Below are 20827 nucleotides of genomic sequence, written 5' to 3' on the forward strand. Positions count from 1 at the left end.
TTTGCTTTCGGGGAGCCACCCAAATACTGCCCTACCTGCATGGCTGGGCTCAGCTTCCCCTCGTTTCCCATGGGACAGGGGGGAGCTTGTCCTGAGCAGTTCTCTTAAGGATGTTTGGAAAAGCTGGATTGTCCAATGGAGGCTGCCGAGTGTGCCAGGATCTTGCCAGGTGAGAGGCGAAAGGGCTTAAAAAGAGAAGAGGGATGGGGGGGGGGAGCCAAAATCCAGCTGCTGCCAGGGGTGTAATGCTCCCGGTTCGGACCGGATCACCCAATCCGGTAGCGATGGCGGGTGGTGGTTCGGAGAACCGGTAGCAAAAATTCCTGCCCCACCCCCCATGTCCAGGTGAGCCGTGCGATCATCAGAGGCTTTTTTTTTTTTAACTTTTAAAAGCATTTTTTCTACAACCTCTTCGGCCAAAAAAATGCTTTTAAAAGTAATTTTTAAAAAGCCTCTGATGATCGCATGGCTCCCACTGGGATTATCAAAGACTTTTTTTTTAATTGAAAAGTTTTTTAAAAAGTTTACATTTTCCCCCTCTCCTCCCCCCTCCTGTCCCAACCCTCCCACCCACCCCCCTTGACTTCCCAGAGCAAATACAGGGTATAGCATTTAACAAACAAACAAAAAAAATAAGCTATCTATAGATTTAACTCCCTCTTGCACTTTAACTCCCCTTGTTCATATCTAAATATAACTATTTAAACCAATTATTGCTTGAAAGTAATCAATCCAACTTCCTTCTTGTCCATTCTTCAATAATAAGCAAGTCTTCTTTCTTCTACAGTAAAACATCAGATCTCCAACCCTTACATACATTAATACCTTAACAAAATATTTAAACCAATCTCAAATAAAATATATTGTAGAAACTTTATTTTTACTTTTTACCCCATAAACTTATATTAATTCTTCTTGAAAACATTCCTTACTTAGTAGCTTTACATAAACTTATTCATCTTATTCTCTACAAATCCTCTACGTATAATCAAATAACATCTTCACTGTTTAATATCCATATAAAATATTGTCAAAAACCTTCCCTCAACCCTTGCACCATTTATATTTTCCTTATACCCCACAAGTTTATATTTATTCTTCAACAAAGCATTCTTTAATATGGTATTAATGTAATTTAAAACAACATATAAAAGCTTAAGTAATATCCTTCTTCTAACCCATAAACTTATATTGAATGATCTACACTGTCCATAATTTTTACATCCACAATATTTTTCTTTTAACCCATAAACTTATATAAATTCTTCACCAATTCATAACAATTCAATCATAACGTTATTTAATGTAACTTTTCAAAACAAATCATGTCCCTAAATATAGGTAAATCATTCATTTTCCCTATAATATAACTTATACAGGTATTATCATTCGTTTTCACTATTACTATCCTCCCCAAAAAAGAGGATTGTAATTTTTCCTTCTCCATTTTTTCCTGACTTTTTTGCGAACCTTTTGCTTCAGTCTTTTTCCTCCGCCTTCTTTTATTTTTATAAGTTCTTGGATTTTTAACTGAAGTTGCTGAACCTTACAATCCTGTTCTCTTTGCAAAGTAGTTCCTTTCAGTAAAAACACCTCTTTAACTGCGATTGGGAATCCATTTTTGTAAAAAAGTTGTAAAGTTCCACTTCGAATCTTCCTTCTTATATAAGAAATCCCAACGCTTCCTGACAATTTTCCAGTTGTCTGTGTCAAAGCCTCTGAAGAAATGTCTCTCATTGTTTCCTGGTTGCTCTCCTTCAAGCCTCTCTGCCTTTCCTTCTTAATTTGAAAAACCTCCATTTCATTTTCCAAAGGCACATTAAACTGGGTTATTTCGTCCGCCGCCTCCTTCAGCAACTCCTTGTTGTTTAGTAACTGGAACAATACAGTATCTTCACTTGTATCTTTGTTTCGAGTTTGTGTAAAGTCCTTCTTGAAAAGCCCTTCCATTCTTTCCACAAACGCGGAGGTAAATGATTCTAAAATTTCTTCAAAGAGATCCACAGTCAGTATTTGTGTATTTACTGATATATGTAATGGTGAGCCTTCATCACTTTCAAAAAAACCAGCCATTTTTTTTCTCTAATAAGACTTTCACTTTATACTTTTCCAACAACTAAATCAATTATTCCAGTCCTTAAATGGTACCAGTCTTTTTAAATAAAAGTCCTTTTAAAATAAAATCCTCTTCTTTTAAACAGGGACTTTCAGCACCACATGATATTTTGTAACTAACTTTCACTTCTCCACGCCCTCGTTAGAATCAAACGCCGTCTTATTTTCCCTTTCTCTCATAGAAAATCAGAGGGAAGTGATAGACTCTTCGGAGTTAAAGTTCAGTACTTGCCATTTTGGTTTCTCCTGTATTTGCTCTGCCAGCTTTCAAGTCCCAAAATTTTTTTTTTTAAAGTTGAGTTGCTGGGGTGGTCGCGACGCCTAGTTCTGCTTGAAGCAGAAACGTCCCAGGTCCGGAGCAATGACGGGCTTCCCGGGGAGCTCTCACCCTTTAAGCTCCAGATTTAAAAAGAAACCTGGGGCTTTTGGGGAGCTCTACCCACACCCATCGGCTCTCTTTCCCCCCTTCTCCCAGGGGAAAAGTTTTCAAGCCGCTGAACAGCCGTTGTTAATGCAATTAATTAACAGCCGATGTTGTAAAAGCCTTCTCTGTGGTGGCACCTACCCTATGGAACGATCTACCCCCAGAGATACGAGTGATCTCCGACCTCCGGACTTTTCGTCGGGCCCTAAAAACTTATTTTTTTCAGCTAGCCGGTCTGTCCTGATTTTAGGGTTAGTTTTAAAATTTTAAAATTTATTTTAATTGACAAGTTTTAAATTATGGGCCAAATTTATAAATTATTTTAATTTTATTTTTTAACTGTGATGTTTGTATAGATGTTTTTTATCTGGCTGTTCACCGCCCTGAGTCCGAAAGGAGAAGGGCGGTATAGAAATTCGAATAAATAAATAAATAAATTTATTTAGTAAACCAAGGTTTGAACGGACTTTGTGTGTCCTGCGTTCTTTGGGGTCCGTAGCTGGGGCAGAACAGTCCCTTCCAACTCTTGTTAATCTGTACATCTCTATCTTTCTCATTGTTTTCAAACAATGAAAAAGTCGGCCTCTTCCTTGGGCAGTCAGACCTGTTTTGCTACCTCAGAGCTGAAGTTCAACACCGCCTGAGGAAGTAAGAAATGATTTCGGCGGGATTTTCCCGTCCTATGTCGTCGTCTCATGCAAAGAGAAAAACTCCGTCTTGCAAGGACGCTGACGAGTTGTTGTTGGTTTTTTTTTGCTTCCTCTCTCCTTTGTTAGGTAATAGCAGCCTGTCGGGAGATCAGCAACTGAATTACCATTCTCTGGAGCAGAGCCCCCCTAAACCCTCTACAGTAAGAAGAGAGTTTCCAAACAGGGCACCTTTGAGGCTGAGGGAGGAGAAGCAGGGGTGGGCTTCAAAAATTTAGCAAGGGTTTCTCTGCCCGGTTGTTGGGTGAGCGTTGCCATGGTGGGTGTGGCCTAGTCAGCCTCCTGCACCATGGCGGGTGTGTGTGGCATTTTTGCCCTCCCCAGGCTTTGGAGGCTTTCCTTGAGCCTCCAGGAGGGCGAAAACGGCCTCCCCAGGCTCTGGAGGCCCTTCCCGAGCTTCCGGTAGGCCTGTTTTTCGCCCTCCCGAGTCTCCACGCGTGCCCTGCATCCAAAATGGGTCGCGTGGGGACTCCTGGGAAGGGCAGGATGGGGTGGGCATGGCCAGCCAGGAGTGGGATTTGGGGATTCTCGGAACTGCACAGAATCTTAGCTAGAGGTTCTCCCGAACCCCTGCGAACCCCCAGCAGCCCACCCCTGAGGAGAATTGGGGGGGGGATTAGAGGACCGAGGGAGAGTCAGTGCCTCATTGGACTGTCGATCCCGGGAACTAGAAGAGGGCTTTTCCAAAGATGGGGCGGCTAAGGCCAGCCTTTCAATGCTTGAGGCCAATGTCTGAGGTGAAGCTCATGAGGAAATGAGATAAATTTGCATTTCTCTTAAGCCTTTTGTATCCTGGAGGTTTTAAGAAATCCAGAAGGGATTAAGCTGTGAGTCCAAATGGCTGGGCCTGGAGGCTTCGGGTGTTACCAGGAAGTGCATGGCCCTGAACTCTGCCAGAATAGGAGAAAAATAGAATAATAGAATAGGATAGGATAGGATAGGATAGGATAGGATAGGATAGAATAGAATAGAATAGAATAGAATAGAATAGAATAGAATAGAATAGAATAGAATTTTGGCCAAGTGTGATTGGACACACAAAGAATTTGTCTTTGGTGTATATGCTCTCAGTGTACATAAGGAGAATAAAATGCATTCATCAAGAATAAAAAGATACAACACTGAAGTGACAGTCAAGGTTACTAATAAGCTATCAAATAGTACTAGGAAACAAATAAAAACAATATAAGTTGTAAAGATCCAAGCAACATGGATATCGTCATAAGTGGGAAGAGATAGATACTAGTAAGGAAGAGAAGATTAATAGTAGTGCAGACTTAGTGAATAGTTTGACAGTGTTGAGGGAATTATTTGTTGAGCAGAGTGATGGCGTTCGGGGAAAAAACTGTCCTTGTGTCTAGTTGTTCTGGTGTGCAGTGCTCTATAGCGTCGTTTTGAGGGTAGGAGTTGAAACAGTTGATGTCCAGGATGCGAGGGGTCCGTAGATATTTTCCCAGCCCTCTTTTTGACTCGTGCAGTAGACAGGTCCTCCATGGAAGGCAGGTTGGTAGCCGTTGTTTTTTCAGCAGTTCTAATGATCCTCTGAAGTCTCTGTCTGTCTTGTTGGGTTGCAGAGCCAAACCCAACAGTTATGGGGGTGCAGATGACAGACTCAGTAGTTCCTCTGTAGAACTGGATCAGGAACTCCTGGGGCAGTTTGAGCTTCCTGAGTTGGCGCAGAAAGAACATTCTCTGTTGTGTTTTTTTAGATGACGTTTCTGATGTTAGGGGTCCATTTTAAGTCTTGAGATATGATAGAACCTATTAATTATATTAAGGGACGCTGCCGCGGGTGAGGAAACTCCTGCCCGGGTTCTCCTGCCAATCGCCAATTCTTCCTTCCCCAGGAAGTGAAGGGTTACCAGAGGAAGACATGGAAGACGTTCCTCTGCCACTCGGTCTCCGTGCTCACTCTGGGGCTCCCCCTCGTCATCTTCCACTGGAAGCCGCACCTGGAGATCTACGCCAAATGCACGCCCTGCCCCTTGGGCCAGGCAGACTGGGTGCTCATCCGAGTAAGTGCCTGAAGGCAGAGCTGGGCAGGAGGGGCCCCAGCCGGCTTGGGCACTGCAACGGGCCCCTGGGCGGCCCCTGGAAGCTCCCATGGCTTTGGACCCATCTCCTCCTCTCCCCGGGGGTGGGCTTCAAAAACTTTAGCGAGGGGTTCTCTGCCCAGTTGCTGGGTGGGGGTGGCCATGGTGGGCGTGGCCTAGTCGGCCTCCTGCACCACAGTGGGGGAGGGGGGGCGTTTTTGTCCTTCCTGGGCTCTGGGGGCTTTCCTCAAGCTTCCGAGAGGGTGAAAACGGCCTCCCCAGGCTCCGGAGGCCCTCTGGAGGCTGGAAACGGCCCTGTTTCCGGCCTTTCCAAACTTCTGGTCGGCCCATTTTTCGCCCTCCCTGAGCCTTCACACATGCGCCCTGCACTTACCTGCATCCAAAACGGGCCGAGGGGGCTCCTGGATAGGGTTGGGCAGGATGAAATGGGTAGGGCCAGCCAGGAGTGGGATTTGGGGGGCCCTCCGAGCTGCACAGAATCTTAGCTAGAGGTTCTCCCGAACCCGAGAATCCCCACCCCTGCCTCTCTGCAAAGCCACTGGCTCTTCCCCGGGGAAGAGGCGCTTCTGCCCATCAGCTGTTCCCGCCCTCTTCTTCCAGGATCAGTCGGGACGGTGTTTCGCATCCAAGGTCCAAACAGAGCAGATCGAAGATGGCAGGTGAGCAGCCCTTCCCATGTATTTCCCTGATTGGCAGAAGGTGTTGAGGGGGCTGGGGGAGTACGTCGGTGGCTGCACCTGGAGTCAGCAGGGAGAAAGAGAGAGGTGCCTACTGCCAAGAGGGAGGCTGACCAGGTGCTCTGCGCAGGTAAGAGGAAAGATGGGGATGCAGACCTTAGTCTGGGTATCAGCAACCTATGGCTCCAGAGCCTCATGCGGCTCTTTGGGCCCTCTGTTGTGGCTCCCTGTCGGGAGATCCCACCACTGGCTGGCCCCACCCCTTGCCCTCCCCTCCCAGTCACTCCTCACCTGGCCTGAGAAGGTAAGGGCGGCGGCAAGTGTTGGAGAAGTGGCTGGGGCAGAGACAGAGAGATACAGAGAGAGGGAGAGGGAGGGAAGGAGGGAAAGAGTGAGATAGATGTCAATAGGGTTATGTGGTTCCCGGTGTTTTTTAACAACCGGTTCTCTGCCCTAATGACTGGGTAGGCGTGGCTAGGGGGTCATGTGACTGGTGGAAGTGAGTGACGTTGAGTAGGCCACGCCCACCCAATTTTGTGTCTCCCGGTGTTTTCTTTTCTGTGAGAAACGGGTCCAAATGGCTCTTTTGAGTGTTTAAGGTTGCTTTAGTCAGATGCATCCATCTGCCCCTCACACCACCGGCACTTCCTCCTGACCTTCCTCACCAGCTCAGGGGCTCTTAAACAATAGGGGCCACCTTCCTGGTTTCCAAAACGCCTTGTCCTCTCCTCTCTCTTCCTGGGAAGCCTCGACTCCAGAACAGACGAGGGGAGGAGCGCTATCGCCGTGGGAGTTTCGGATGACCAAGCAAGAAGCCGGGACACCATACAGCTGCACCAGAAGGAAGAGGTCAGCACTCCAGGATGGGCGACCCTGGATCCATTCTGAGCAGCTCACCGATGGGGATCCCCTGACGAGGCTGTTCTGCAAAGGGGCACATCTCCCTGAAGGCAGGCAGGGTCCCAGTCCTTTGGGGCACAGACACCATCCCTGCCATGGCACAAAGCAGGCTGGGCAGAGGAAGCTCCTCCGGCCATGGCCAGCTGCTGCTGCTGCCGCCTCGGAGACCTTAACTCGTCCCCCTTTCCTCTCCTCTTCAGAAAAACGTCCTTCGCTATTACTCCTTCGAAGGCTTGCACTATCTCTGGGTGGAAAGACGGCAAGCCTACTGCAGGGCGAGGTGAGAAGTTCTCCCTGGGGGCTCTCTACAGGATGTGGGGCCTGGCCAGTCCTGGCTAGCCTAACCGGCCTCTGGACCTTTCGGATTTTAATCCGTCCAAGAAGAAATGCAACCCGCCCCTTTCTTCCTCTGTGTTTCTGCAGCACGTTGGATGAAGGCTGGACTTGTTCCGATCTCCACCTCTCCTGCCGCGGCCTGAGCATCCAAGAGCAATCTGCCAGGCACGTCCCGCCCTTTAGAGAAAGAGTATTTCCCTGCTTTAGCACCAGTGGTGGGATTCAAATAATTTAACGACTGGTTCTCTGCCCTAATGACCGACTGGGTGGGCGTGGCCATGGTGGGCGTGGCCATGCGGTGTGACAGGCAGCACTCGGCCTCCTGTACCCCCCATGGAGCAAAAATGGGCTGCGGGCGAGGGAATGCACTGCCCCCCCTGTGCACTGTTTTGGGCCTAGTAGGCCTCCCTGCAGCCTCTTGGGAGTGAAAACGCACTGTGGAGGGCCACTGGACCCCCCCACACCCTGTTTTGAACCTAATAGGCATCCCTGCAGCCTCCTGGGAGCGAAAATGGGCTGCAAGGGGGGGGGGGTTGCCACACACCCCTGCACCCCATTTTGGGTCTAGTAGGCCTCCCTGCACTTACCTGGGAGTTACATGGGGACTCCTGGAAGGGGCTGGGAGGGGAGTGGCCAGTCAGCAATTTAACTACCAGTTTGCACGAACCGGCACGAACCGTCTGAATCCCACCAATGTTTAGCACTGTAGTAAACCGATTTTTCTGGGGGGGGGAGGGACTTATTTGGGGGGAAAAAAAGATCAGATCTTGCAAGGCCACTTTCTTTCATTCCCTTCTTGATTTCCACCTCAGTTAAAAGGAGAGTTGTGTCAGGCCTCATTAACGTCTCTCGGCCGAGCTGCACAAAATCCACCAGCCACTCCCAGAGGGGTCTCCTCTCGTTGGTGGCCTCACTCTTCCAGCACGGCTGTGGGGAACAGTTGGCTCCGAGGGGACTGGCATGGTCTCATCCCCTGCATCAGGCTTATAGAATGAGGCGTGGTGGCTCAGTGGTTTAAACGCAGTACTGCAGGCTAATTCTGTCGACTGCCAGAAGTTCGGCAGTTCAGTCCTGACTGGCTTAAAGTTGACTCAGCCTTCCATCCTTCCGAGATCGGTAAAATGAGGACCCAGATTGTTAGGGGGAGATATTCTGACTCTATAAGCCGCTTAGAGAGGACTGTAAAACACTGTGAAGCGGTATATAAGTCTAAGTGCTATTGCCATCAGGAAGTGTTACTGGGGTGTCAAGCCAGCCAACTTTTCACACCAAGCTCCGTAAGAGCTGGCTGTCGACTAGCAAATTCTCCCCCACACAGTCTTACATTTAAACTCTCTTTAGTACAAGAAACTAGCAGGAGGCTGATGGGGAGTCCATATTTTCTACACTGAAGCTCTGATACCTGGCTAGCTAAAATGGGCTTTGGGGAATGGCTGCGGCTTTCCTAAAACTGTGTGCTCCTTGAACCCCTCCCTCCTTTGACAGAAAGGTGATTTACGGCCCAAACCTGATTGACGTGCCGGTGAAGTCATACCTCTGGCTGCTGATGGATGAGGTAAGCCAGCGGTTTGAGCAGGCAGGCTTAGCCTGTCTTCGGCAACACGAGTGAGTGAGCAAGGAAGGGCCAGTCGCTGGGCTCTGCTCCTTGATCAGAAGAGCTTCTGCTTCTGTCTGGCTCTGAAACAGGGAGAACAGGAGCAATGATAAGGGATTAAACTCATATGCCATCTGAGTCTCAGCACCTCTGGTCGGCCCACATCAATCAAAGTCAGAAGTTACAAAGATTAAAAAATAAAAATAAAAGGAGCAACTGTGAACTCTTGGGCGCTAGGGCAAATTAGGATGCAGTATTGCAGGCTAATTCTGCTGACTGCCAGCAGTTCGATCCTGACCTGCTCAAGGTCGACTCAGCCTTCGATCCTTCCGAGGTCGGTAAAATGAGGACCCAGATTGTTGTAAGTGCTAAGTGCTATTTCGGTCTCTTTGGAAGGAGTTATTTCGTTCTGCAGAGAGGCAAGCGTGAGGCCCCTCTGCAGAACCTTCGAGGCAGGGAGGGAGGGGGATTCCTGGCTTCTCCTCTGAATCATAGGTCCTGTGGGAGCTCATTAGCTAAGGGAGGGGTGTCAGGGTTCTGATGGATGCCTTAATTAAATCATGAGTCTCAAGCCAAGCTTCAAAAGAAATCCATATTAGGACCTTCATGTCGGCACGTTCCAAGTGAAACCAACTCTGACCCCACATAATTTACGGCCCAATCTTGAACCTATTTCCCCCCTCCCCCAGGGTGTGTCATCAGTCACATTCACCAACGGAGCAATTTTGCGGGTTGTAGAAATCACTTCCCTCCGGCAGCTGTGGGTAACCCTGGGAGACAGCCTTGAGAGAGATATGTCTGGAATGTGCTTTCATTTTTGGCTGCTGTGCTGCTTCACCAGTTTCCCATCCCCCTTGCCTATGGCAACTCGAGAGCAGGCCAGGGATGCTTTGCGAGTTGACATTGGGAAGGCTCTTCAGATACCCGAAGAGTGAAGGCGGAAGTACCAATGAAGGGCTAAACGTACCCACTTCCTTTCCTCTCTTGCAGATCTTGAATTTATTCTACTTCTTCCAAGTGTTCAGCATCACCTTATGGATCTGTGAAGAATATTACTCCTACGCGGCCTGCATCTTTATCATTTCCACCATCTCCATCGGACTCTCTCTCTACGTCACCAAAAAGGTGCGCACTGGCCACAACTTTCCCCTTCCCCACTGAATTTGTGAATCCACCCTGCCAGTGGCGGGATGCTGCCGGTTTAACAACCGGTTTAGTGAAAGGTGCTTGCACGCAGCGCTGAAAATGGAGCATTTAGAAGCTCAGCTGCTTACCTTCCAAGTCAGCAACAGTAAGTAGAACAGCAAGGGGGGAGAATCAGCTGTGCTGCGTGATTGAGATGAACTACAAAGCAGGAAAAATAAAGGACAGGATAGAGTGGGTGCGGGGCCAATTGATCGTTGGAACTACCAGATCGCCCTACTACCGGTCTGAACCGGCTGAATACCATCTCTGCATCCTGCCCCTCAAGCCGATCACTACAGTGGGACAAGGGACCGACAGTACCCCAGAGATGCCACACCACTATTGCTTAGCCCTTAACCAAGGCCTTGGTTCCTTTCAGCAAAACAGGACTCTCCGGGACATGGCAAAAGTGGTGAGCAGCGTGCAGATCTGCCGACCTTCTGGAGGTGAGCAATCATGTGGTGACCTCTTGGGCAGCAGCCTGGTGGATCTCAAGAGGAGCTCCAGCCTGAAGCTGGACTCTCCTTCTCAACTGGGTCATCCACCAGAACAGTTTCCCTCGTTCTGCATGTCATGGTATCTTTCTAGTAGATTGGGCTTCTTCCTTCCTGCCGCACACAGTCTTTGTTGGTTCCTTCTTGGGGGGGAAGCAAGGAGAAGGCCCATTGAAGCAGCCTCTTGCTCCCGAGAGCAACAGCGAGGGCACCTGCTCCCTCTAGACTATGGCGCCCAAACAGGGCAGTCAGATTCAGTTGTCCACTAATTGACAGCATCCTCCCTTCCAGGAGAAGCTGGAAAAGGGAGATGCCCCTCCAAGGTCAAAGAAGGCCTGGCACAATTCTCAACCCAATTCTTCCGGGGGCGGGATGGGAGGCACGGTCTGAGTTCCTTCCTTTCTTGGCTACCAGAGAGAGTGGTGGTGAGTTCCGTGGATCTCGTGCCAGGAGACGTCCTCGTGGTCTCTCCAGAGGGGATGCTGGTTCCCTGCGATGCCGCATTGCTGAACGGCGAGTGTGTGGTCAATGAAAGCCTTCTGACCGGTGAGCTGGGGGGAGGGGGGACATGGGCAGGGGGGGGCCCAAAGCTGCTCATTGTTTTAAAGCCTCCATCAGCACCTGCCTGCCTGGATCCTCCACCAAATGCTTGACATGTTCCTGCTTGCGGAGACTTCAGTGGCACCCTGGCGCTGGCTGACGTGGCTGCTTTCAAGTGACGTGGCTGCTTTCAAGTTTTTCTTGGAGCTCCCCAACAAGCCGTCTGCTTTTTCCCAGGGGAGAGCACACCAGTCCTGAAGACCCCTTTGCCTAAAAGCCCGGAAGAGGCCAACACCACCTATTCCTCCGAAGATCACAAACGACACACCCTGTTCTGTGGGACACAAATCATCCAGGCTCGATCCCACGGAGATGCTGACATCCTGGCAGTTGTGACCCGCACTGGTGAGGGCATTTCAGGGAATTTCTTCTCTTCCCTGCCAGTATCGAGACTGTCCAATCTCCTACAGAGTCTGTTTGCCCTGCACCCCTGATCTCATGCCCAGCCTTGCTGTCTCCCTCCCTCCTCTCCCTCCAGGCTTCTACACAGCCAAAGGGGATCTCATCAGCTCCATCCTTCATCCCAAACCACTGAAGCTCAGATTTCATAACGATGCTTGGAAGTTTGTCACCTTCCTTGCCATCTTGGGTAAGTTCACACATGGTACTGAAAGCGGAAAAGGCACCCACTGTCTGTTGTGGCCCGTCAGCGGCCTGTGCAGCTAGTAGCTGATTCCGACAGCGAGGAGACTGGTGTGGTACTGTTTCAGCAGCCTGTGCAGCTGGCACTCGAGTCAGACAATGAGGAGGCTGGAGAAGATGTGGTAGGGGCTAGAGTTTTAGACCTGGGGAAAGAGACCATCCGCCAATGGGTTCAAAATGCTTCCATTAAGAATCTGGACCAGCTGAAGGTGCTTAACCACTATCATTCGTTTGAGCCAAAAAGTTCAGGGACGTATAAGTGGAGCCTTTTTTGGACAGGGCATAGTTACAGACGGTACTTGGGAACATTATCTCCTTCCCCAGCAGCCCATTGGGAGCTTGGCTGGCCCTCTGACATCTTTAGACAATTTGTTTCTGCTGGGGGTAGCCTTGTTGCATTAGTAGAAGCTGGAATGGAAATCATCGTTGGTCCCCAGCACATCCCATGTGGCCCCGAAACATGTCCTGCCTCTACGCAGCTGAGGAGCTGCTGGGCCCTGCCACCTCTGGCCACCTCTGTGCAATATATCCTGCCTGTGGGTCCTTGTCTACTTGGAGTCTCTGTGGTCGACCTCCTTCTGCAAGGCCTCTTCCGATAGTGCCGCCAACTTTGTCTCTCTCCTTGTGGGTTTGTGTGGGCTGCTCTGATGCTCACTCAGCCTTATTTGCTGGGGTTCAGGGGTGAAATCCAGCAGGTTCTGACAGGTTCTGGAGAACCGGTAGCGGAAATTTTAAGCAGTTCGGAGAACCGGCAGTGGAAATTTTGAGTAGTTCAGAGAACCGGCAAATACCACCTCTGGCTGGCCCTTCCCCTGGAGTGGGGTGGGAATGGAGATTTTGCACTATCCTTCCCCTGCCATGCCCACCAAGCCACACCACGTCCACCAAGCCACGCCCACAGAACCGGTAGTAAAAAAAATGGATTTCACCACTGCTGGGGTCCCAAAACTTTTATTCCTCTTTCCTCCAGCCGTCATTGGGACCATCTACAGTATCATCATCTTAAAGAGAAACAAGGTAGGTTCAGTGCCTGTGGGCCTCGGAGTCTCTCTCACCACTTTCCCCCTCTTCCCCGCCCCCCAGGTCTCCAGATGAGAACTACTCCAAAGGTCCTTTGCACTGGAACACACAGCCCTCACCTGTTGGGTGACAAAATTCCTTCAACTGGTGGCCTCTTTGGCCAGCCACTCATTGGGTCTCTCTTATTGGGGGCGCATGGAGTCAGTGTTGTGACCTAGACCTGAGTAGTTATTACCAGACACAATCAGTCCTAAACAAACATCTTTTATTAAAACAGCTGAGAATTACTTCATTCTCAGCTTAGCCCAAATTAATTCCAAAACAAATCCTTCAGAAAAAGTCCTTTGGCCTTATCACAAACCTTTGTCTTCTTTGCCCCCCTCCCCCACAAAGGTTTTTCTTGGCAAAGCCCCATGAAGTTCAGAAAACAAGAGACGCCAACAAGAAACAAATGTAGCACTGCTGCTTTCCTACAAAGAGCCCAAGAGCCTTTGCTGCTCTTTTAAGCCTTCTGGGAGGGGCCAATCATCTTCTGGCCTTACACCCGAGTCGTCCTTTTTGCTTTAGCTGCTCTTGCCTACTGCCAGCTCTGTGCATGCTGCACTAGGAACAGGCTCCTCCTGTTCCTCTGCCTCTCTGCTGTCCAACTCTGGAGGCTCCGGAGTCTGCGCATTGTTCCCAGATGGCCCTGGCCCCATCTCTGCCTCCAATGCAGAGCCCTCATCCGGGCCTTTCCCAGACTCCAGGACTGGCCCATGTTCCTCCCCAGCCTCCTAACTGTCCGACTCCACTGCCAGCTCCATGGGCTGCTGGTGCACCATAACAGTCAGCCTCAGATGGCAGCAGGTCTGGGTACAAGACAGGCTTAGAAAGATTGGGGCCATCTGACCTTCCCCCATATGGAAGTTTTGCCATTGAACATCACCAAGAATCTTAATGCAACCTCAGTTCCAATCTCCGTTGGCCTTCTGGGTAGCTGGGAAGCCATTGTGCCCACCTGTTTCTCACGCAGTCACCGTTGGCAGGTTTCCCGGTGGCTGATAGCCCTCCGTGCTTTGGACATTGTGACAGTGGCTGTTCCCCCAGCCTTGCCAGCTGCGATGACGATGGGCACCATGTACGCTCAAGGTCGGCTGAAACGCCAGGGCATTTTCTGTATCAGTCCCCAACGCATCGACCTCTGTGGAAAGGTGCGCCTGGTTTGCTTTGACAAGGTGAGACCCCGGGAAAGGTGCTGGGGTCCTGGGCTGCCTGTCCAAGGATCTTAGCCGACTCTTAATTGATTGAGGTTTCTTCCCAGACAGGGACCCTTACCGCTGACGGCATGGACATCTGGGGAGTTGTTCCCCAGGCTGGCAGCTCTTTCCTGCCCATCGTCCATGAGCTCCGTCGCCTGGCCGATGGGCCGCTGCTCCACTGTCTGGCCACCTGCCACACCCTCTCTTTGCTTGGAGATCAGCCTATAGGTGACCCGGTGGATCTCCGGATGCTGGAGTCTACTGGATGGGTGAGAAACATGCCTCTTTGCTTAGGGAACAAAGGATGCCATTTCCAGGATTCTCTTTGGCCACGTCCTCCTGTATGGTCAGAAATGAATGAAAAGGGAAGGGGGTGGTTCCCTTTCCAGAAGGGAGAAGAATCAGGGGTGAAATCCAGCAGGTTCTGACCAACCGGTAGCAGATATTTTGAGCAGTTAGGAGAACTGGCAGTGGAAATTTTGAGTAGTTTGGAGAACCGGCAAATACCACCTCTGGCTGGCCCCAGAGTGTGGTGGGAATGGAGATTTTGCAATATCCTTCCCCCAGGAATGGGGAGGGAATGGGGATTTTGCAATATCTTTCCCCTGGAGTGGGGAGGGAATGGGGATTTTGCAATATCCTTCCCCTGGAGTGGGGAGGGAATGGGGACTTTGCAATATCCTTCCCCTGGAGTGGGGAGGGAATGGGGACTTTGCAGTATCCTTCCCCTGGAGTGGAGTGGGAATGAAGATTTTGCAGTATTCTTCCCGAGGTCCCCAGAGGTCCAAGACCAGCGTCAGATGTGACTCCAATTCCAGTAACCGTCACTTTTAGTTGTTGTCTTTTCTGCTCATCTTTGCCATGCTAACCCTCGTTCCCCATGGTTGAGCTTTAAAGTGGGATCCATTCAAGGGGCAGCCATGTTTCTCACGGGACAAGGCGGCCCCTCCTTAGCCTCCTCTTTGCTTCTTGCAGTCTCTGGTAGAAACCGAAGGGCCAGAGGTGAAGGCCTGCCTGGAACAGGACTTTGGGACTGGAGCTCTGCTGGTCATAGCTCCCCCACTGCTGAGAGAGCAGCTCCCCGGCACGGTGAGGCTCTATCCTTCCTCATGGCAGGAGAGAGGGACGGGCTCACAGCCTTCCTCGTCAGAGGTTGAGCACAATGCAGAAAGAAACCTGGGCGAAGGAGGCTTGCGGAAGGGGTGGTATTCACTTACCTTCGCTACCGGTTCGCAAATGTGAGCACATGCGCCACCTCCGTGCACGCGCAGGACCTTCTGCGCATGCGCAGATTGTCAAAATTGGGACGTTATCAGGGGTGAAGTCCAGCAGGTTCTGACACGTTCTGAAGAACCGGTAGGAGAAATTTTGAGCAGTTCGGAGAACTGGTAAATACCACCTCTGGCTAGCCCTAGAGTGAGGAGGGAATGGGGATTTTGCAATATCCTTCCCCCAGGAGTGGGGTGGGAATGGAGATTTTGTAGTATCCTTCCCGTGGAGTGGGGTGGGAATGGAGATTTTGCAGTATCCTTCTCCTGCCAGGCCTACCAAGCTACACCATGCCCACCAAGCCATGCCCACAGAACCAGTAGTAAAAACATTTGGATTTCACCACTGGATGTGATGACGTCTGGGCGGGTGGGCGGAGCCTCCTGTAGCTGCTTCTACCAGTTCTCCCGAACCGGATAGAACTGGCTGAATACCACCACTGGTTTGCGAGGCATCCGGGAAAACCCCACTTCCTCTCACTCGTTTCACAAATTGTCCCCTTCTTCGGGGCTGCTTTCGGGAGCTCAGCTGTGGCCTCTTCTCCACAGAAGACCCCGGTCCCTATGGCTGTCCTCCGTCGCTTCCCGTTTTCTTCAGCTCTGCGGAGGATGAGTGTTCTGGGGAAGGCTCCCGGCAATAGCCCCGTGGAGGCTTTCATGAAGGGAGCTCCAGAGACGGTGGCCGGCCTCTGCAAGAAAGAATCAGGTCTTTGCTGAAGTCTCCTTTCGAGGACATATATGGGAGCAGAGGCAGTGGCGGGCTGCTGGGGGTTCGCAGGGGTTTGGGAGAACCTCTAGCTAAGGTTCTGTGCAGTTCGGAGAGTCCTCAAATCCCACTCCTGGCTGGCCCAGCCCACTCCTCCCCTCCCCGGAGTCCCCACGCGGCCCATTTTGGATGCAGGTAAGTTCAGGGCGCATGTGGAGGCTCAGGGACGGCGAAAAATGGGCCTACCGGAAATTTGGGCCCGTTTCCGGCCTCCAGAGACCTGAGAAAAACCTCCGGAGCCTGGGGAGGGCAAAAACACCTCTCTCTCTTGCCATGGTGCAGGAGGCCACGCCCAACATGGCCACGCCCACCCAGCACCGGGCACAGAACCCCTTGCTACAATTTTTGAAGCCCACCCCTCGACGGTTGGGGGGAGGGTCTTCCTCATGCTTTCTGACAGCGTGTCTTCCTCTTCTAAAGGCCGCTCTCTCCTTTTGCTTTGCAGTCCCCGAGGACTTTCCCCAGCAGCTGCAACAGTTGACAAGCAGCGGGTTCCGCGTTCTGGGCCTCGCTTATAAGCCCTTGGTGGCCGTGGGGAGCTTTGAAGAAGCCCAGGAGGTGACCAGGTGGGTGGACTCCAGATCGTTGCCCTTCTGTCCTGCCAGCCTGGCTTCCGGGTTTCTCCTTGGCAAACTCATCGTTTTCCTCTTTGGGTGAACTTCTTAGGAGACAATTGAGATAAAGGAGTCTTGACTTGGTATTCAAATACTGGTGGTATTTTGATGTCCAAGGGCATTAAGTGCAGGATGTCACAGAAGCCACATCGGTTGTTGCTCCTTGCTAGTACCTGGCCAGACATACAGTGGCATCCTCGAGCCTTCTGGCTATTAACGTTCTTATTACATGATGAAAAATCGATGGAGGAGGACACCTATCACATACCTGGATGGGTTGGGAAACAGCTGCAAAAATCCAGGAAGATTTTTTTCCTAGAGAAATTCACCAATGAATGGGGAGAAATGCAAAATTCTTCACTGTAATGAGACGGCAGAGATAAAATGAAAAGGCAGGATACCTGGGAAATGTAGAAAAGACGGTGGATTGAGGTCATTGCAAGAAGAATACGAGCCAGCTTATAATAATATTTATATTATTAAAGACGTTGCAACCAATGGATGAAGAGTGAACAGCCCTTCTCTGGGTGCACTTGGGCAGAGGCTGGGCAGAGGGGATTTTGGCACAGAGCAGGGAAGTCTCTCAATGACACCATGGGTCCTGGCAAGGCCCGCTGATGGATGCTTCCTCCTTGGACAGAGACTGGGTAGAGACGGACATGGTCTTCCTTGGGTTCCTAGTCCTCAAGAACGTCCTCAAACCCGAGACAGCACCGGTCATCCGTGTGCTGCGCAGTGCAGGGATCCAAACCGTTATGGTCACAGGTGAGAAAAACGGGGAAGGGGCCGGGAAGGCTGGGGAGAAGAGAGGAGAGGATTCTCTTCTGGCTGCAAGACTTTGAACGGTGGGAGGGATGTCGGTGGCTTCTAGCCAGAGGTGGGTTTCACATATTTTTACCACCGGTTCGCTGTGCACACACACGCTCGCTTCGCGCACGCACCTTCCACACATATACCCGGCCTTCCGTGCATATGCTTTGCTCGTGCGTACACCTTCTGCGCGTGTACCCAGCCTCCAAAACGTGGTTAAATTGGACGGCATAGTGCAGGGACGATTGCCGCCGCTGGTTCGCTCAAACAGTCCAAACCGGCTGAATACCACCACTTCTAGCCTGAGGATGGACTGTTGGGCTCATGTCTCCTTTTGCTCTTTCGGCCTCAGGAGACAACATGCTCACTGCAGTCAACGTGGCGAGGAGCTGCCAAATGGTGGCGGCGCAGGAGCGCGTGGTGTTCGTGAACGCTGCACCTCCCAGCCGCGGCAAGGTAGCTGCCCTCACCTTCACTCCTTCAGAGCAGCTCAAGGTGAGATCTCTTCCTAGATGAACCCCCTCCGTGACCACAGTTGGCTGAGGGGCTCTTTCGGGGAAGGGTCAGGCTGTCATGGCTGCATCTCTGCTATCCAAGCTTCATGAGCTGACAGCCTGACATTAGTAATGGTGTGTGTGTGGGGGGGGAGATTGGAATGTAAGGAAGAAGGGGGGGATGGAAGTCCAGCGGAGCCTTGTGAGAAGCTACAGCCAGCCAAGGTCAAGTAGCGAGATGCAGAGCTGGGAACTGAGAGCCTGTTTCATAAACAATATAGGTAAAGGTAAAGGTTCCCCTCCCACATACTTGCTAGTCGTTCCCGACTCTACACAGCATTACGTGGTGCTAGGGATTCGAACCGCTGAACTGCCAACTTTTCTGATTGACAAGCTCAGCGTCTTAGCCACTGAGCCACTGCGTCCCCATCCTAAACAATATATAAGCACCTAATTGGACATTTACAAATAGCCGGGAGGTGGGGAGGAGGAGAGGGGGAAGAGGAAAACTTCAGATTCAGTGTACACTACTTCTGTAACCATTTAAGCATCAGTAAAGTATACTCTTGACAAAAACAAATGGCCAGGGGTCTTCGTTTGCTAGATGACTGAGTGGGACGCTTGAGAGTCTTCCCGTTGCAATCCCGGTCATCTGAATGGACCGTCAACCATGATGGGTCATGCCCAGCCATAGCTAGTGCTTCCTTCCAGATAAAAGCGGGAGGTGTCCACTGTAATATGAGGGAGGGAGGAAGGGTGAAGAGAAAACCCTACCAAAACCAGGTTCCTGCTGATGCAGGATGCCAAGCATGGATGAAAAATCCAGTTGGCTACGGGACTGTTTCACAGGATGTGCACCAGCAAGAAAGCAACTTCCCAGAACAGCTGCCGTGCTCCTTTGCCTTGAACGGGAAATCCTTTGCTGTCCTCTGCGAGTGCTTCCCAGCCCTCCTGCCCAAGGTAACACCGTGGGGGACAGGAACTGGTTCACTTGTCTCTGGTCTCTTCAGACCAGTCGTCCCTTCTTGCGGGACGTGCCTGTTCCTGGTCTTCTCCCAGGGTTCTCGTGACCAGCCTGCCTTCTGACATTGGGCTGATGGGAGAGTTGAGCTAAGCCTCCACCTGGCACCTGAGCAGAGGCAGAACGGCGATCATGCCTCTCGACTCCTCCTGGAAGTGTCTTTCTCAGTGGCGGCAACAACTCCTGATCATCCAAGATGCGACGGCACAGCTCACGCTCCCCTTCTTGATGTCCTTTGCAGATATTAGTCCAAACCACTATTTTCGCACAGATGTTACCTGATCAGAAAACTCGCCTGGTTGAGCATTTGCAACGTTTAAAGTAAGTATGGGGGCTGGAGGCAAGATTTCCCCACATCCCTCTGATGGGTGGGAGAGCAAAAGTGTGTGTGTGTGTGTGTGTGTGTGTGTAATCATGGGAAGGATCTGATCCCGAACAAGCCCCCTCTTGTGAACCTAAAGCCTGGCAGCTTCAGAGCCAAAGGGAGGCCTTGGCCTGTGAGATTGAGAATAGCCAGCACCAGTGTTGCATTTGGAGAGAACGGGAAGGCAGAAGTTAAAGTAAGCTGCATGAGTTACACCCTTTCCTGAACCGGCAATCCCTACTCACAGTAACTCCTGCCTTAGTCACTTCCCGTCTTGACTATTGAAACACGCTCTACATGGGGCTGCCCTTGAAGAGCATCCGGAAGCTCCGGTTGGTGCAAAATGCAGCTGCCCACATGGTTTTGTGCAGACCCCAGTGTACACATGTATTACCCCTCCTGCGGGAGCTGCATTGGCTGCCGATTTGGTTCCAGGTGCAATTCAAGGTACTGGTTGTCACCTTTAAAGCCCTTCATGGCTTGGGATCAGATTATTTTAGGGACCGTCTCTTGACGGTCACATCTACCCGACCCATTAAAGCAGGGAGGCAGGGAATGCTGCGGGTCCCATCCCCAAGGGAGATACACCTGGTGGGACCCAGAAGAAGGGCCTCCTCCATGGTGGCTCCCTCTCTCTGGAACATCATCCTCCCCAGAGATTAGAACGGCCCCTACTCTAATTCTCTTTCGGAAGGCGCTGAAGACCTGGTTCTGCCAGCGGGCCTGGGGAACCCAGAGAGGGATGGAGCCATGAAATGGCTCGTGTGATCGGCTATCGCCGGGGCGTGAGGTTGGGGGGTGATTTTATTACATTAATTTATTTGATATTTTATTAGTTTTTACTGTTTTTAAATGTGTTTTTTATATTCTGTAAGCCGCCTTGAGTCGCCATGGGCAAATAGGCGGTAATATAAATTTAATAAATAAATAAATAAATAAATAATAAATGAGCTGGAGGTTGTGGGCTGAAAGATACTAACTGTACTCAAGACCAGCTCCCCCCATTCCCTTTTTTGAAGAAAAAAAGCAAGGTGGGTGGGAATCAGTCTTCCACTTTAGGGAACGATTTGCCTGTGTTGCCTACAGCTACTGTGTGGCCATGTGTGGAGACGGGGCCAACGACTGTGGGGCTCTGAAGGCAGCCGACGTGGGCATCTCGCTCTCCGAAGCAGAGGCCTCGGCCGCAGCACCGTTCACTTCCCAGAGGGCCAATATCGAGTGCGTCCCCATCACCATTAGGTAGGTGGGATGAAGCCAGCTCTTTGAGAGACGCCGGTGGCGGAATCTTCGGCCTCCTTTCTCCCATCCAGGTTCTCCTCTTCCTGGAGAGGCCGGGAGTCTTGCTGACACCTTTGGGAGTGGGACATTCAAATCCTGCCCCCTTTTGCAACAAGCTATGTTGACCATGTCAGGGACACGGCGGCACAGTGGCTAAGATGCTGAGCTTGTCGATTGAAAGGTCGGCGGTTCGAATCCCTAGTGCTGCGTATAATGGGGTGAGCTC

The 20827-nt window shown here is 50.9% G+C and overlaps 1 protein-coding gene and 1 long non-coding RNA gene across 4 annotated transcripts in view; one reads left to right on the forward strand and one right to left on the reverse strand.

Annotated features, from left to right (window-relative positions):
- Window positions 1–20827, forward strand: part of ATP13A2 (ATPase cation transporting 13A2) — a 25026-nt gene continuing 4199 nt past the window's right edge. The window contains exons 1-24 of one of the 2 annotated variants that reach the window (XM_087879000.1): window positions 1–169; window positions 3316–3389; window positions 5094–5261; window positions 5901–5959; window positions 6724–6826; window positions 7078–7157; window positions 7301–7378; window positions 8699–8768; window positions 9798–9932; window positions 10372–10438; window positions 10901–11032; window positions 11264–11431; window positions 11565–11675; window positions 12699–12745; window positions 13774–13962; window positions 14049–14255; window positions 14962–15075; window positions 15804–15960; window positions 16466–16586; window positions 17275–17399; window positions 17797–17939; window positions 18788–18898; window positions 19201–19280; window positions 20410–20562. In XM_087879000.1, the coding sequence (XP_087735126.1) occupies window positions 136–169; window positions 3316–3389; window positions 5094–5261; window positions 5901–5959; window positions 6724–6826; window positions 7078–7157; window positions 7301–7378; window positions 8699–8768; window positions 9798–9932; window positions 10372–10438; window positions 10901–11032; window positions 11264–11431; window positions 11565–11675; window positions 12699–12745; window positions 13774–13962; window positions 14049–14255; window positions 14962–15075; window positions 15804–15960; window positions 16466–16586; window positions 17275–17399; window positions 17797–17939; window positions 18788–18898; window positions 19201–19280; window positions 20410–20562 (2726 nt within the window). In that variant the 5' untranslated portion in view covers window positions 1–135. Of the gene's footprint in view, window positions 170–3315; window positions 3390–5093; window positions 5262–5900; window positions 5960–6723; window positions 6827–7077; window positions 7158–7300; window positions 7379–8674; window positions 8769–9797; window positions 9933–10371; window positions 10439–10900; window positions 11033–11263; window positions 11432–11564; window positions 11676–12698; window positions 12746–13773; window positions 13963–14048; window positions 14256–14961; window positions 15076–15803; window positions 15961–16465; window positions 16587–17274; window positions 17400–17796; window positions 17940–18787; window positions 18899–19200; window positions 19281–20409; window positions 20563–20827 lie in introns of those variants that run through there. The other variant, XM_034401578.3, reaches the window with a different exon arrangement.
- LOC148111875 (uncharacterized) overlaps window positions 91–20827 on the reverse strand; it is a 27303-nt gene continuing 6566 nt past the window's right edge. The window contains exons 2-3 of one of the 2 annotated variants that reach the window (XR_015729942.1): window positions 8748–8890; window positions 91–185 (exon numbers count right to left, since the gene is read on the reverse strand). This is a non-coding gene — a long non-coding RNA (uncharacterized LOC148111875). Of the gene's footprint in view, window positions 186–859; window positions 6313–8747; window positions 8891–20827 lie in introns of those variants that run through there. The other variant, XR_015729943.1, reaches the window with a different exon arrangement.

This window comes from Pantherophis guttatus, chromosome 15 (genome assembly GCF_059756535.1).
Source record: "Pantherophis guttatus breed Tessera chromosome 15, ASM5975653v1, whole genome shotgun sequence".
NCBI classification, from domain to species: Eukaryota; Metazoa; Chordata; class Lepidosauria; order Squamata; family Colubridae; genus Pantherophis; species Pantherophis guttatus.